Source organism: Salvia miltiorrhiza, chromosome 1 (genome assembly GCF_028751815.1).
Source record: "Salvia miltiorrhiza cultivar Shanhuang (shh) chromosome 1, IMPLAD_Smil_shh, whole genome shotgun sequence".
In the NCBI taxonomy this organism is placed as follows: Eukaryota; Viridiplantae; Streptophyta; class Magnoliopsida; order Lamiales; family Lamiaceae; genus Salvia; species Salvia miltiorrhiza.
The window spans coordinates 16,058,391-16,074,243 of NC_080387.1; the positions used below are offsets into that span (position 1 = coordinate 16,058,391).

Here is a 15,853-nt window from a genome sequence, read left to right on the forward strand (position 1 = left end):
CAATTAAAAAAATGTTGGTAGGTTGGGTACCAATTAGATATTATTAAAGAGTTAGGACATAATCGATAATTCGGCCAAACGATGGGACATAAAGTGACCACGACTAGAGCGATGATAGAGCTTCGGACTAGCCATCACCCTATCACTACTCCTGTCATTAGTCGGCCAACCCAAGAACACAAAGCAAGAAGAAAAACTCAACAAAAAAGAAAACCACTGCGAGCAGCCCATGCAACAGCAGACATCCGTCGTCGTTGCTTTTAGGATTCCTCCTCCGCTATTTGTCTTCGCCGAGGGCCGATCTTTGCCCCATGGCGTCGTCTATTCTTCCACGCCCTCTCGGTGATTTTCCTTCAGTTTCGAACAATTTTGTACAGAATGATTCTGATTTTCAGCATTCCGATAAAAATAAAGCAATTTTGTTCTCGGAGGAGACTGATCCGAATGCTGACAAGAAAACTTTGGCTACTGCGTCTGCTAAATTTGCTTCCATGCTGTCACCAAATCCCACTCCTACGCCGCCAAACCTTAACCCTAGCCATGCTAGGGCTTCCTATTCTTCCAAACTACAAAGAACGGTTCCTAAATTCCCATATGTGTTAGCCCAAGATTTCTATTATCTTCATCCTTATTCTAAGAACAATCATATGAATTTTGATATTTCGGATGAGCTTTATCAACAACAGTTGAAAAAATTCACTTATGTCCTGCATGCGAGACTTCTTTTGCAGAAAGGGGAAACGCCTAGATTTGCTGATGATATCAAGAACAAATTGCAAGCTCTTTGGGCGATTTCTGCTCCGTGGCAGGTTATCCCTATCAGCAAAGATTTTTATACTCTCCGTTTTTCGGGTGAGAGTGACATGAGTCGGGCTAAATCGAAGGCTTTCTGGAAGCTTAAATCGGGTATCTTGAAAATTAGAGAATGGACACCGTTATTTAATCCTTACAAGGAAACTGCCGCGTTATCCCAAGTTTGCTTAAGGATTTATTATCTACCTCATGAAATATGGAATCCGGAGATAATTACTGGTTTTGTTAGATCGGTGGGGTCTCTGATTAAGATTGACGGGACAACCTTCATGGGGTAGGTAGGTCACTTCGCTCGGGTTCTTATTGAGATGGACGTGACAAAAGATATTATCTATAACCTTACCGTGAATAGATATTCACAATGAATTAAACATATTGTTTTGTATAATTAATTACAATTGAATAGTTTAACTACTTAAATTTGGTGGTTTACTATACAATTGAATAATTCATAATTAATTATTAAATTGAGATTATTACAAAAAATAAAATAAAAAACTTAAAACTCTTGAAAGCACAAAACGCAGACTAAAGATCAGGCCTCGTTAAAACCTTCTTAAAGAAACTCAGAGGGAAAAACTTTAAAAAACTTCTTAAAGAAACCCAGAGGAAAAAAATTTAAAAATGAAAAGCAGTGTTTGTTTAAGAAAAAGGAACAAAATAACCAGAAAAATTAGCGTCTAACAAGATTTGAGAAAAATAATCGAAACCGAACTTCAGACTAACCATCACCCAAGATCCAAAAATACCTGAATTGAAAGAGCTGAAAAAAAGATCGAGTCTTCAGAGCCCAAAGGCGAGACATCCCAAGAAACAAAATGATCCAAAAAATAGCAATCGCACATCTTTGGGCCCTAACGCACCAGAAACCCGTAAAGAGAATCGAATTAACCAGACAACAAGGAAAGAAACCCGTAAAGAGACTCGAATTAACCAGACAACAAGGAAACATCGCCAACGACACCTAAGCAAGAAAGGAAAGACTGAGAATAATTCATAATTAATAAATTACATATGATATATAATTTAATTTAAATTAATTTTTTACTATTCTCGTCCAATGCATGGGTTAATGTTACTAATACAATATTATGGGTGAAAGACTGAGAGTAGATTCTGTTCAGCCAAGTAAGTGTAAACGACCACCACATATTTCATTCTAACCACACCAGAATCATCAAAGTAGGCCTAACTACACCAAATTCACTTCATCAAGCTCACATTGCAAAACTCGTACCTTTTATCATATATATATAATAAATAATACAAGCACACTGTCAATATCTAATCGCCAAACAACACAGTTTACAAGGCTCAACTAGCTGTAGAGTGCATTAGAATTATAATTTCATTATCCAACTCCACCCAGACCCTCCTGAAGCAGCGACCATGCAATTCAGAATTGTCTCAGAAAGTTACCTGCAAAATGGCAAGAAGAATAAAAATAATAGATACTAATATTTAAATGTAAATAATCGAGATCACCCAAATAGCGAACATACTATGTGCGATGGCCATAAAAATGCAGTTGAGTACAGAAAACAATGTTCAAACATGTAGCACTTGCTGATGTCACACTATTGGTATGAATCTGTGATTGATAGTAGTGTGTTTCCAGGAAAAATGTTTTGATCATGGGAGGTGTGATTATAAAGCATTGAGGCTGGGATGGGTGCATGTTTCTATGCGAAAAGCTTATAACTAATAGCAACAGCACAACACTAATTCTTTAGCTGTACAAAGAAAAAAGCTTCTAATGTGCTCCCTCTAATCAGGGCAGTTTCTCTACAGAGAGGCCAACAAAATCCCCTCCTTAAAATTGTGCGCTTATAGCTAAAAGCAATAGTGATTGCTACCCAGTTTTACTTGCATCATAAAATAGGTTTACGAAAATTGATTAGTAAGTTCCAGTCTGTCTATCTGATTCATTATTTAAAAGTTGACTTGATTTCTAGACTTTAGTTGACCATTACCTTATACTAGCTATTTTAACAAGTTTCATTAATTCACTTCAAAATCAAAATCAAAAGTAAGAAACAACATTCACTACTTTGACACGCATTCTTATAACTATATCCAAAACTAAAAGAGCATTACTTTTCTAACCAAAGTTACAGATACACCTTTGCTTACTAGAGTATCCGCAATCCAACCACTCAGTTTATATATTTATCTTAGTATACCTAAACAGTTTTTTTAATTTCTACATTGATTTCCTTGAATTATGACATTTACTTTTAATAAATTCCACCACAACAACACCAAGAGAATCCCAAAAAAGAAAATGAAACTAATCCAATCATTTGAAAAATAAAAATAAAACTAATCCAATCATTTGAAAAATAATAAACTATCACCCCCAAGTGCTTCAAAGGCCAGCACAACCTTGTATTTGCATGTAAATCCAGTGGCGATACACTCACATGAGATGAATCGATGAGGGACCAGTGAAAGCAGCGACTTTCTGAGCACGATGAGCCTCAAACTTATAAACCTCTTTCATTTCCTTTTTCAATTGGCGTGCCTCGCGTCGTTCTAATTTCACAGCAGACTGCAAAAAAATAGTTCCGTGTTTCAATGATGGAGAGTAGGCATGGTTACAGGAAAAAGGCATAAGGATAAATGATATGGTTCAGTTATAATAAAATAAAAAGTAATATTAGCGTATAACTATCAGAAAATATGTAAGGAATGTAATAAATAGAGCTCTTTATACCTTCCTCTCTTTCTTTTCCTCCTTTGATTCCAGTGCCCGTGGCTTCTTTTGTTGTAGATCACCTTTCTTATTATTCACATCTTTCTCATCTTTTGTCTTCTCTTCAACTCTTTTTCTATTAGAAGGCAAAAAGTCTATAGGAAGTCTCTCTCTCCCTTTAAGTGTGATCACTTGGTTGGTGCCAGTTGAAGATCCAGATAATGCCTCAGCCATCTTCTTCTTCCTCCTCGCTTCTGGAGCTTCTATTTTACCAGGATGATTGTCAAGTGTTGAATATGTAGTTACTATAGTCTCACAATCCCAAACTTCTAATTCATCGCTGCTTTCTTCAACTAGCACTACTTCTTGATCATCTTGATCTTCAAACTTTTCGGCATATTCTCTGCATCGGCGAATCACTTCAGCAGTTAACTCAGGGGGTTCATCATCAACTACTTCATTCTTTTCATGCAAGACATTCGATGGATGATCCTTGAGAGCATTATTCAGCTTTTCTTTAAGGGACTCTTGGCAATCTTCCTCATCCATGTAGCCCATAAATTCTTCTTCGTTGTCAGCACCATATTCTTGGAGCTCAAGCTAAATTAAATTATTTCCACGTGAGACTGTATACATACTCCTATAATACAAAAAAAAAAAAAAAAAAAAAACAGATACCTGAACAAAAAATAAATATGAAATTAATACTTACCATGTCAAACTGCTCATCAAGTGGACGACGAATTCTAGGCTTCTCATTACCTAAGCATGAAGAAGACCTATTCTCTGTTGAGCCAGTTACAGTGGGGCCCTGACCCCCTAGGTGATCAATCCTTGAGCCTGCAGCAAAACTCAACTTCTCATTAAGTTCTTCACCAAAAAACTCCTGATCAACTTCTTGATCAACACTTCCTTCGAAAATATTCGCTTTGACAACAAAATCTTCTTCCAAGTCCTCAACATCAGACCCAAAGGTCGAAGAGTTACGGTCATCCAACAATGCCGCAATTTCGGGATCCAGCACTTTATGTAATCTCACATCAACAGTCTTTGATGCCACACTGTATATAGATTTCTCAACGGCATCATTCATACTGGAAACCTCAACCCTTGAAGCATCATAGGCCTACCACATGGAAAATTCAAGAATTAATTGTAATACACGGAAACATAATTATACATAAGCAAGAACGACTTCAATATTATGACAATTCATTAACATCAATATAAGTTTACTAAAATTCATTGATTGACTTTACCACATAAGAAATTTAAGGCCTTACAGCATCCACGTTGACCTCATCAATTTCAAGACATCAATATTAATTTCAACTAGCATAAATATTAATCGTCACATACTATAAAACTGGATTTCACTTAGCGAACACTCAATTTCTATATTTCAGACTGAACTTAGAGTAGGATCAATTCAGTCGGACCTTAACATCTTGCGGAAGCTGATGAACATCAGCCTTGGGATTATTAAAGTATGTTGAACCGCCGCCTGTGTTCTTGATCTCCCGCATATGGGTCAAATAATTGTACCCATCGTCTGGAAACCCTAGCTCCAGAATCTCTCTTCGTATGTGATCAGGCAAAGCCGTAGATTTAGATTTATGGTCGACCACTTCTCCAAAGCCACCATATGGATCCTCATCATCACAATCATCAGGGGCATCAGCATAAATCGAGTCAGGATCGTCTTCCATTGAGGTAGGTATATACTCATTGTTGTCTACACGGACAAAAACACGATCACCTGAGGGATCAGATGAGTAATTCGGGTCTGATGTGTCCCTGGCCATGAGCTGGAATGTGGCCGATTTTTTTTTATCAAAGAATTTCTTCTTCCCCATATCCTTGTGTATCTTGAAACTAGACAAGAAGAAAATTAACTTTTTTATCAGAAACTTAGAGTAACACATAACAGCAAGGAAAATATAACATGACTAGCCTTATGATGGCTATCAACCAGTCCTTACAAATTAAACTACTTTCCAGTTCCTATAGAATAAACTTAGAGAAACAGAGATTCACCAATTTCAGACAACAAATACCATTACACAATATGGTAAATGCAATCATTCAAAATTGGATGCTAATAACGTATGTTAAACAAAAACGAAATTGAAAAGATATAAAGAAAAAACAACACATGCTAAGAAAACAAAAAACTCAGAAGAGGGAAAAAAAATTGGTTGCCCAAACACGAAAATCGCCCAATTTCAATACCCAAAACCGAACCAAAATGTCAATTTGGTTATCCAATAACCAATTCAATTACTCGAGTCGGTTATTTGGATAACCGAACAACCGAAAAGAAACCAACAAAAGTTCACCACGAAAACTACTGAATAAAAAACCTTGTAAAAGTTCCACTAGAAAATCTGTAAACTACAGCTCAAAAGTTCAAGAAAACAATTTGGCGGTGAGTTTAAACCAATATAATTTTTTATCTAATTCGTAGTTACATGAAACCATTAGTTTCTAATTCACCATGAAAAACAAGAAATGTCAGATGTCTGAAGGGAGATGATAATTTACAGGTAGAGACCACATGCAGGGGCCATTTCACAAAGACACGCCCCCACATAGATTGCAAAGCTAATTCTCAAATTCAAGCACACAAGAATAAATTCTGACGGAAACAGGCAAACACACATAATTTTCAAGATTTCAACAACATACCCAAACATACACACACAAATAGAGACAGAGAGAGAACCGTGCGTGAAGGGGCGGAAATAGGGGCTAAGAGGAAAGGTAGGGCGGTGCGACAGCGGGCGGCGAGGCAGCGGTACGGCTGTCGAGCGCGCCGGAGGGAAACGGCTTCAACCTTGAGCTGCTACTGCGGCCTGCGACTGGAGGGATTCAGTGGCGTGCTACTGGCTGACTGCTGCGGGCGGCTGGAGGGCGGCGGCGCCGGCTGACGGTGCGGCGGTGGCAAGTTGGCAACCGAGTTCGGAAGCGAGATGAGTGCGTCACTGTGCGTATGTGCGTGAATGATATTTAGGGTTTTAGGGCTTCCGTTCCAAATAGAAATCAGTAATTTAGAATAATATTAGACGATCACGTTCCTCGAGTAACTTCACTTGTGAGTCATAACATCGAGGAGATTTATCAAATTAACTCATATTCGTTAATTTTGATTTTTATATTTTTTATTTAATTTAAATAATACAATTATTAAAATTACATAAAATTAAAATTACCTAAATAAAAAATTATGTAAATTTTAGATTAATTTAAATTATTAAAATTAGATAATTCAAAAAATTAAAAATAAAAGTAATTAAATAATTAAATGGAACATTTTAATGTTTAGCCAAAGCTCGCCTAATTTTAAGCCCATTATTTAGTTAAATAATTAAATAAATTATTTTAAAAGCCTAGCCTACTAGAGAAATCCCATTTTAAAAGCCACAACTTCTTCTTCTTCTCCAGTTCTCTTTTTTTGCTTTGTGCGTGCGCTGCTCCAGGTTTGTTCTTTATTTTTATTTTTATTTTTCTGTTGCGCGCGTGTATTACATGCATAGGAGGAAAGAGCGGATGAGTAAGCGGGATCCTACACCGGCTTACTCATCCGAGAATCAACTCGAGTCCCCTCGGATGAGTAAGCCGATGTAGATGCTCTTATACTCCATCCGCCACGATCAATGTTCTCTTCTTCTCATTTTAGTATGTCCACAAAAGATGTTCCCTTACTATTTTTAAACACTAATCCACAACACAATTTATTACAGTGGGACAGTGGGATCCAAACTTCACTTCTCCATTACACATTTTTAAACACTACGTCACAATAACAACTTTAATGTGGGACACAAACTCCACTCATAACATAATTTATTAATGTGGGATCCAAACTCTACTTTTCCACCACACATTTTTTAAACACTACTTCATAATAACACCTTTAATGTGGGACTCAACTCCACTTACAACACACTCATCTAACTTTTCTTAAAATCTGCATTAAGAAAAGTGGGGAACATTGATCACGGACAGAGGGAGTATAAATTATCAGTGATTATATATATATATATATATATATATATATATATATTAGTATTATATAATTATCTAAATTTCATTTTTCCGTTACCAGATTAACAGATACCCGAAACTTTTAGAAAATTACGATCGATAATCGATCCATAACCAAAAAATCAGTTATCGGTAACCAAACCCAAATCTATTCGGACCGACGTGGCATATGTGCGAGTCAGTCTGAGTCCTTCAGTCAATTTGAGCAAGTTGATGCTCCCATCAGGATTTGTATTCAACGAAATATTTTCCAATAATGCAGGTTGATTTCGGTGCATTGATCAGTTGATCATTGAGATTTGTTCTTCAGGCTGCAATTTGTAAATATAAGAGGCACACTTCTTAACGAGCGAGTTGCAGTCTACAAGATACAACCTTGGCATATATCATCAGAGTAGGGGTTTTGGTATAATTTAAAATTTTATACTCCCCCCCGTCCCATTATTAATGACATGTATTCTTTTTTAGGTCGTTCCACGTAACATGGTCTGTTTTCTTTTTGGGTCATAATTAAAATTTAATTAAACTAACTATTTGAACGTAAACCCTACCTTTAGTCTCAGGCTCTCTTACTCTCTCCTCCCCATCGCCCCCCACCACCCCGTGCTCCAACCCTCCTCCCCCGCCAGTTTAACTAGTTTATTAGTTAAACAGAAAAAACCAGAGAAATAGGAGTACAATATTTTACAAAATTCTCGCAAAGATGAGATTCGCCTGAAACCCTAAGAAGAAGAAGCCCCTTCGATCATCGGCTATTGAAAAAGCTCATAAACGAAATTTCCACAACTCTGTCGTGGTTTGCTGCTCTGATTCCCGTTTGCACTAATTCGTTTCAACTCCAGCAGCTCTGTTGATTACTCATACAGAAAGCTGAAACAGTGTCTCTGCCGCTGCTAGAGTGTGTATATGTGACAGAGGATGCCGTTAAAGAATTGAAAATTCTAAATTCAAATTTAATTCTCCTCCTCATGATCTCCGATTTCTCTACGAGCTATGTTACTCCATGGTAATATTAATTGTTTCCTCATGTTTGTCTGCATCTCGAGTTATTTATATCTCGGTAATAGTTTGGAATCACAATTTCAACAATTCACAGATCATAAGAATTACATGATCAGTAAACACAATCAGTATATAAGAATGATATGATTTTTTAATTTCAAAATATGAATGGCAATATTTATAATTAATCAATAAAGAAAAAATAAAAAATTATTTTATTTGGATAAAATAAGAATAATAAACAATTCCTTAAACATAATACTAAACAAGTGAGTCACACGCTCTCGGATTGGCGTGCCGTCCCCAAAGATGAAACAACTTCGTTTCATAGGTAGCAACACCTTAGGCCAATGAGATTCGACAAACTGGAACGAGAAGAGAACAAAGCTCTTAGACAATGCATGCAGAGAGAGTGAAAAGTGCTTGTATGCATATTTCTGTGGTATGGAATGCATGAGTGGTTGTCCTATTTATAGGCACAATCCCACTACTAAAAAAAAGCTCATACGTAACGGTAAATTTCCGTTATGTATGTACCAAAACTACCATCCTATATAGTGGTGTTATGTATGAGGGCGCTCATACATAACGGTAACATACCGTTACCTATACAATATATACATAACGGTAACTGGGATATATATAACATATCAAAAACCGTTGTCTATGACAGTAATACATAACGAAAGTTTTCTGTTATAAAATGTCTTTTTTCTGATATGTATTTGTCGTATAGATAACGGTCTTTTATGTTTTATATAACGATTTTCCGCCGTTATCATATGGTAGAAAACATAACGACTTTTCACCGTTATGAAAATAATTTTTGCGTTATAAAATATAATTCGTACATACAGTTTTGCTATTATAAACAACGCTTTTTTGTATTTAGATAACGGTTATTTCCGTTATCTTTGGGTATGAATTATAACAGTTTTTTACCGTTATGAAATTTATATTTTTCGTTGTGTAATTAGCTAATAGATAACAGTGTTTATCTGTATTAGAAACGGCAATGAGAACCGTTATGTATTCTTAGTTATAAAATCAACCATATTTTTCGATTTTTTTTTTGTTTTTTAGCCTGTTTTTTGTAATTTCCTAATTTAAAATCATACTACAAATATACAATATTCTCAAATAATACAATCCAAAAAATATATTATATAAAATAACTTAAACTTCCAAACATTGTAGCTTCAAAGTACCTAAAGTAGTCATTTAATTTACATCCAAACATTAACAAAAAATGGTGTTCAACACAATTTTCACCAAATTCTTCATCATTTCCAGATTGAAAATCCATACAAAAAACCAAACAAAATGTCACATCTTCCTACGTACCCCTGACTTCTATTGCCGTACACCTGACCATGAAAGAGAATAATTTAGTAAACAGACTACTATGTGTAAGAACACACTTAGGAATGATATAAGAGGATTAATAGCCTGATTATAATTCACAAGTCAAACAAAATATATACATGATCAGTCCAATACATGTAATAAAACACACTTAGCCCATTCCTCGCGAACTTCATCAATTTCAACTTGAGAATAGGCTACATTCGTAAACTGTAAATAAAAAGTAGTGATCAAATGTAGTTTATTAAGAATGTTACAGTAAAATATGAGTATATATTTATAAGCATACCAATGATGGCAGAGAAATATTGTCGTCCCTTTCAAACCCTTCGACTATGTCTTTCATATATCGCATCACAAAAAATCCACATTCCGTACTGCCAGGTTGCTTAGGACCCTATGTTTAGAATCATAAAAATACGAGGTTTCCAACTGTGAATTAATATTATTTATAAACAATAGCACACACCTTTATGATGTCCCATTTTACCGAATTCTTGATTTTCTTTCCATTGTGTGCATTGAAAATACTCATGGCACTTCAAAAGAATGAATACAAGCAAATTAATATACGGACAACAGCTTGTAAAACTTACTTATCAACAGCAAATAATAAAGATACACAAAAAATTTATTATATAAATTTTGTAAAACTTACTTGTCAACAGCAGCTTTCCAAGGGATATCACGAAGACGTTCCTCCTTCGCCGTGCCACACTCATTTCTTGTATGTCAAGTCCATCCCAAACATAATAATATGTGCCCTTACAACTTCGACTTTATTCTTCCTAGTATTAGCACACTTCGCACAAGGACAAGACATAAACATAGGATCACAACCACTTTGCACTGCAAAACTCAAGAAAGCTTCAACCCCGTCCTCATACTCTTTTGACAGCCTATTACTTGACATCCATACTTTGTCCATTTCAAAAATCAACTTAGTAAAGACCTCAGCGTACTGACAATCTATTCACAACCAACCATTTAAATATAATCATTCAATTTAGCAAATAAAAATACTCAAAGGTACGTGGCATTGTGACAGTCCAGACCCAGCTCACCAAGTTTGGTGATCTAACGAGCACGAGGAAAATTTCCAGCCGATATACCATTCAAGTATATATATATATATAGGGGGCGGTTATTCAATAAACCACCCTTATTTTAAGAATTACGAACCAGCAAAAATGCATGAATTTTATGTATAACACGCATGAATAAATTGTATAAATGTATGAATTGCGAAAAATAATTTTTTGCTACCTTTGGGATTCGAACTCAGGACCATGAATTTATCCAACAAGGTGATGAATCAACCGTAGATCTTGATGATCTAAGGGCTGAAAATGGTTCCTAATTTATATTTTAAGAAGCATTTTTATTTTAGCCTTCCCCTGTATATATATATATATAACAATCTATTCACAACTAATCATTTAAACATAATAATTCAAGTTTGCAAATAAAGATACTCAAAGGTACGTGGCATTGTGACAGTCCAGACCCAACTCACCAAGTTTGGTGATCTAACGGGCACGAGAAAAGTTTCCAGCCGATATACCATTCAAGTATATATATATATATATATATATATATATATATATAGGAAGAGGTTCTAATAAAAACCTCTGTTAAAATGAGAACTAGGAACCTAATCTTGACCTTTTAAATATTAGATCTAATGGTTAGAATTTAGTCAACAAAAAAAACTGTGCATCTATTATATTTTACTGTGCACTTAAAAAATATGCAATTTATGCAATTGAAATCAATAATGCAAAATACTCAAGCAAATCGAAATTGTGCATTTATGCAATTGAAACTGTGCATCTATGCAATCGAAATTGTGCATCTGTAGTTTAATCTCAGCCATCTATTTTATTTAAATCAATGGCTTTAAATTGGTTCCTAGTTTTCATCTTAAGAGGGGTTTTTATATTAACCCTACCCTATATATATATATATATATATATATATATATATATATATAACAATCTATTCACAACTAATCATTTAAACATAATAATTCAAGTTTGCAAATAAAGATACTCATAACAGCAGCAGCATGTAGGAAAATATATTTTTCTTTACTAGTCAATTCCAAAAGCCCATAAATAAAAATACCAACATAAACACCATAATAACAATATCTAATCTCTCTCTCTCTCTCTCTCAAAGTATATATATACTAGAACGAACAACGATTCATACACTCAATCTTCACATCTCTCATACCAAAAATATACACCACAAACACAAATGAAAACATATCCTCAAAACAGACAACCCAATTCATAAGCAATTCATAGCTGAAGGTTACAAGTCCCCTGTTACCTTAAATGCAAGAATCCTAGGAGCTGGAAAATGCAGCTCAGTTAGATCTTCAGCGAACGTCGTACAAGCTGTCAATGCTGCTGCACTCTTTGAAGGAACCATATTTTGATATATGACTCACGTGCCCGTGATCCATTTCGGATATCAAATGAATACATACAAAAACCATGTGCCTATAGCAAGAGGATGGAATCTTACTTGCAAATCCGGCAATGATCGACTCCAGTGTTGATCTTCCAACTTGTTCCCACGGCAAGACTTGACGTTGGATGGCAACGATCTTCAAGTCCTCTCCTTTTCCTAGGGAAACGCGCCGCCTCACTTTCTGTGTTCTCACATATTTCTCTCTATTTTATCTCACGTAATATCACAAGTAATTAGAATTAGGGATGTACCTATTATTTATACTGGGCATTAAAACCCTAAATAATAAGCCCATCATCTAATTAAACTAAGATAAAGCCCAAAGGCTTAAGTGAGAAATAGATGGACGGACGCCCCATATGGAGTGAAGCCTTTATTGGGCCAAGCGGGGATCTACTAGCTTGAATAAAGTTTGGCCTCCCAGTGCTCGATTTTCCTATTCAGCCCAGAATAAAATCGAGACACAAGTATTAATTTATTCCACTAGAAAATTAATACTGAATTACCTCTTTATTCTTTAGGTGAGTCGGGGCTAGTATTAGACTTAATTAATCCCCGTGTTTAAGATATCTAATATCCATTAATTAATTAATTCCTCTGACGATCAATTAATTAATTAATTAGTCGTTTAATTATAAACGACATCTCGAGTGCTACCACTTAAACTTATTATCGTATCGGAACTAATTCCACCTGCAGGGTTTAGTACGATAAACTTATTAAGTTCCTCGAGAGGATATTATCATCCTGTTATTAGCAGGACACGGTTCCTTATTGCAATATAATCGTATGTCAAATAATAATTGCTATCACCCAAAATATCGAGTATATTGAGCTTCAAGAGAACTCTCACCCATGATAAATCAAAGCAATAGTCAATCTATTATTCACACCGATTAATTCAACTAAAGTTAAGACTATTTAAGTAGCCGAGATCTTGATTCTTAATTAGTCAGAATATAAGAATTCATCTCATTGTGATCCTGTTCAATACACGAAGGTACTAGCATAAATAAATAGCCAAGACAAACTATTTATCCATTTATACTACAATCTAAACCAGCAACTCGTCCATAGTTGCCTCGATTGTGAACTTAATTTATATCTCAACTTTTTTCAATTATATGATCTTCTGTGATCTACAACACACCATATAATCTCTAGTATGAGATAAATTGGACTATAATAGGATTATGCAATAACAATATTTTAGATAGAAGAATCACAGTGAACTAAGGAATCAATGTATACAAGCATAAAGTCTTGCTTTCAGTATACAACCCTTCACTCTTTCCTTCCTATGCAGCAAGTTCAGCACCCTGAAAAAAAAATAGATATACAGTTTATAACTCATTACACCTCTAATGAAGCAAAAACAGATCAACGAAGAAGTAAAATAAGGCAATAGATGCATCAAGAAACATAAACAGCGAATAATTTTATTTTTCTTTTCAGAAAAAGAACAAATGTAGCAGTGGTAAGACGAGGCTTACTATCTTTTGCTATTACAGATTCTTATTTTCTCTTTCAATTAATGAATTTCTGTATGGTTCTCGATAAATAAAAGTTACCTCATACTAAAATTGAAATTAAAGTTTCATTTAAGTGTACACGAATATTATCGTTGAACTCAAATACTAAAGGTCAATTGAAACAAAGGATCTCCTGCAACAGCTATGAATTAAACCACAACCCACCAAACTGTCAACCACAAAAAGGGCAGAATTTGGGCAACTTCAATTCCTCTAATCACTTCATATACACATGCAAGCTCTCTGATTAATTTCAGAAAAAAATATTCTTTCATATGGGCATACGAGGTTAGAAAGTTTCTAATATGCCTAAAGTCATTGCAGTCATTCTTATCCCACACAACCACGTCCATGTCTTAAGATAGCTCAAAAGCCAAAAAAACAGTAAAAGAGTTCAAGATTAATATAAAGACTATAACAAAGTTAAATCAAGATTTGAATCACTGAGACGCACCTGATTTATGCTTAATTGTTCTAAAGTTTGAGGTTTGCATGAGCTTATTTTAAGATAATCTTCTGGAAATTGGTGCGTTTTATGTGTTATTTTATGCTTTGCAGGAGATTTAGGTTTTATAGATGGAAGAGTGCAAATTTTGGAGATTTTGGGCTAAGAATCGTGTTTAGGTGCATACTCCGGACTGCAGAGCTGAAAAGCCCGCTGCAGAGCTGAAGGCCCGACCCAGAGTGTGAAGGCCCGCATTACAGAGCAGAGCAGAGACGCTCGACAGAGCAGAGCTACGAAGATAGCTCTGTAGCAGAGCAGAGCCAACATGCAGAGCAGAGCCGAAATCGCCAGAGCAGAGCCGAAATCTCCAAATCCCCAGAGCATAGCTAACTCGACAGAGCTAAAATACGCGCCAGAGTAAATCCCGAAGAACAGAGTCAACTTTACAGAGCTGACTTTTCAGCTCTGCATTATTCAGCAGAGTCAACTTTCCAGAGCTGACTTTTTCAGCTCTGCACTTATCGCCAGAGTCAACTTTCCAGAGCTGACTTTTTCAGCTCTGCACTTCTCGCCAGGGCTGAATTTAACATAGCTAACTTATGCAGCTCTGAATGACAAAGTCAACTATGCAGAGCTGACTTTTCAGCTCTGCACTTCTCAGAGCGCGCTACTACAGAGCTGATTTTTAACTCTGCCTTGCCGATGCAGAGCTGCGAATTTGGCCAGAGTAGGAGTGTTTTGCAGAGCGCACATCTTGCTAGAGTTGCCTTATCTTACACGATTTTATTGCCTTTAGAGTTCTACTTTGCATGGAAACTTTCATGGTGATCAAGAGGAATTTGATGTTTATAAATAGGGTTTAATTTTCATTGTAAAATAATCTTTTGCCCTAGTTTTAGACGCCTTTGAGATCTTTTTCCCTTGGCATCCGAGACTTAGGAATTTTATTGCTTTCATAGTTTCTTCAAGATTTCGAGTTTTTAGTTCTAGTTTCTTTTCAATTTCGTTCTTTAGTTTTTGTGTCGAATGTGTAATCACGTGACAGATTTCATCCTCGTGACGTTTTGGTATTTCGTAATTCAATTCTATTTATTTTGTTTAATCATGTTTATGTTTTTCGTTTGTTGGGAACCTTGTGGAATATCCCAACCCTTGTTTTGATGATACCAAAATTCATAGGACTTAATTGTAATAGACTAGAATTATTTTGAACTCAAGTGTTAGAGTTCGTTTCTAGTTTAGCCTGCGGTGTCGAAGACTTAAGACTGAAGACTGAAGACTGCAGATACCAACTGAAGTATCAATTGAAGAATCAGTTGAAGACTGATTACTTAATGCGCGCAATGGACTGATACTAAAGTCAAGTATCAGTTGAATATTCCTCCTCGGACTGATCTTCCAACGTTCAGAGGAAGCCACATACGCACAAGTACAGCCGCATTAAATGCAGAGATCTCAGGATCTTATCTCTGC

The 15,853-nt window shown here is 35.6% G+C and overlaps 1 protein-coding gene and 1 long non-coding RNA gene across 4 annotated transcripts; both read right to left on the minus strand.

Annotated features, from left to right (window-relative positions):
* Nucleotides 1-2,035: 2,035 nt before the first annotated feature.
* Nucleotides 2,036-6,854, minus strand: LOC131006734 (uncharacterized). 2 transcript variants are annotated; one of them, XM_057933866.1, is made up of 6 exons: nt 6,197-6,854; nt 4,948-5,383; nt 4,221-4,634; nt 3,530-4,108; nt 3,237-3,364; nt 2,036-2,232 (listed from the first exon to the last, which is right to left on the minus strand). In XM_057933866.1, the coding sequence occupies exons 1-6, from the start codon at nt 6,202-6,204 to the stop codon at nt 2,229-2,231; spliced, it is 1,569 nt and encodes a 522-aa protein (XP_057789849.1). In that variant the 5' UTR covers nt 6,205-6,854; the 3' UTR covers nt 2,036-2,228. The 2 variants fall into 2 exon arrangements, with proteins under 2 accessions (XP_057789849.1, XP_057789850.1); XM_057933867.1 differs by having other exon boundaries at nt 3,199-3,364.
* A 2,844-nt stretch (nt 6,855-9,698) lies between these two features.
* LOC131006735 (uncharacterized) lies at nt 9,699-10,613 on the minus strand. 2 transcript variants are annotated; one of them, XR_009095744.1, is made up of 4 exons: nt 10,581-10,613; nt 10,212-10,319; nt 10,042-10,132; nt 9,699-9,924 (listed from the first exon to the last, which is right to left on the minus strand). It is a non-coding gene; the product is annotated as an uncharacterized LOC131006735 (long non-coding RNA). The 2 variants fall into 2 exon arrangements; XR_009095743.1 differs by lacking the exon at nt 10,581-10,613 and adding an exon at nt 10,392-10,542.
* Between the last annotated feature and the right edge of the window lie 5,240 nt (nt 10,614-15,853).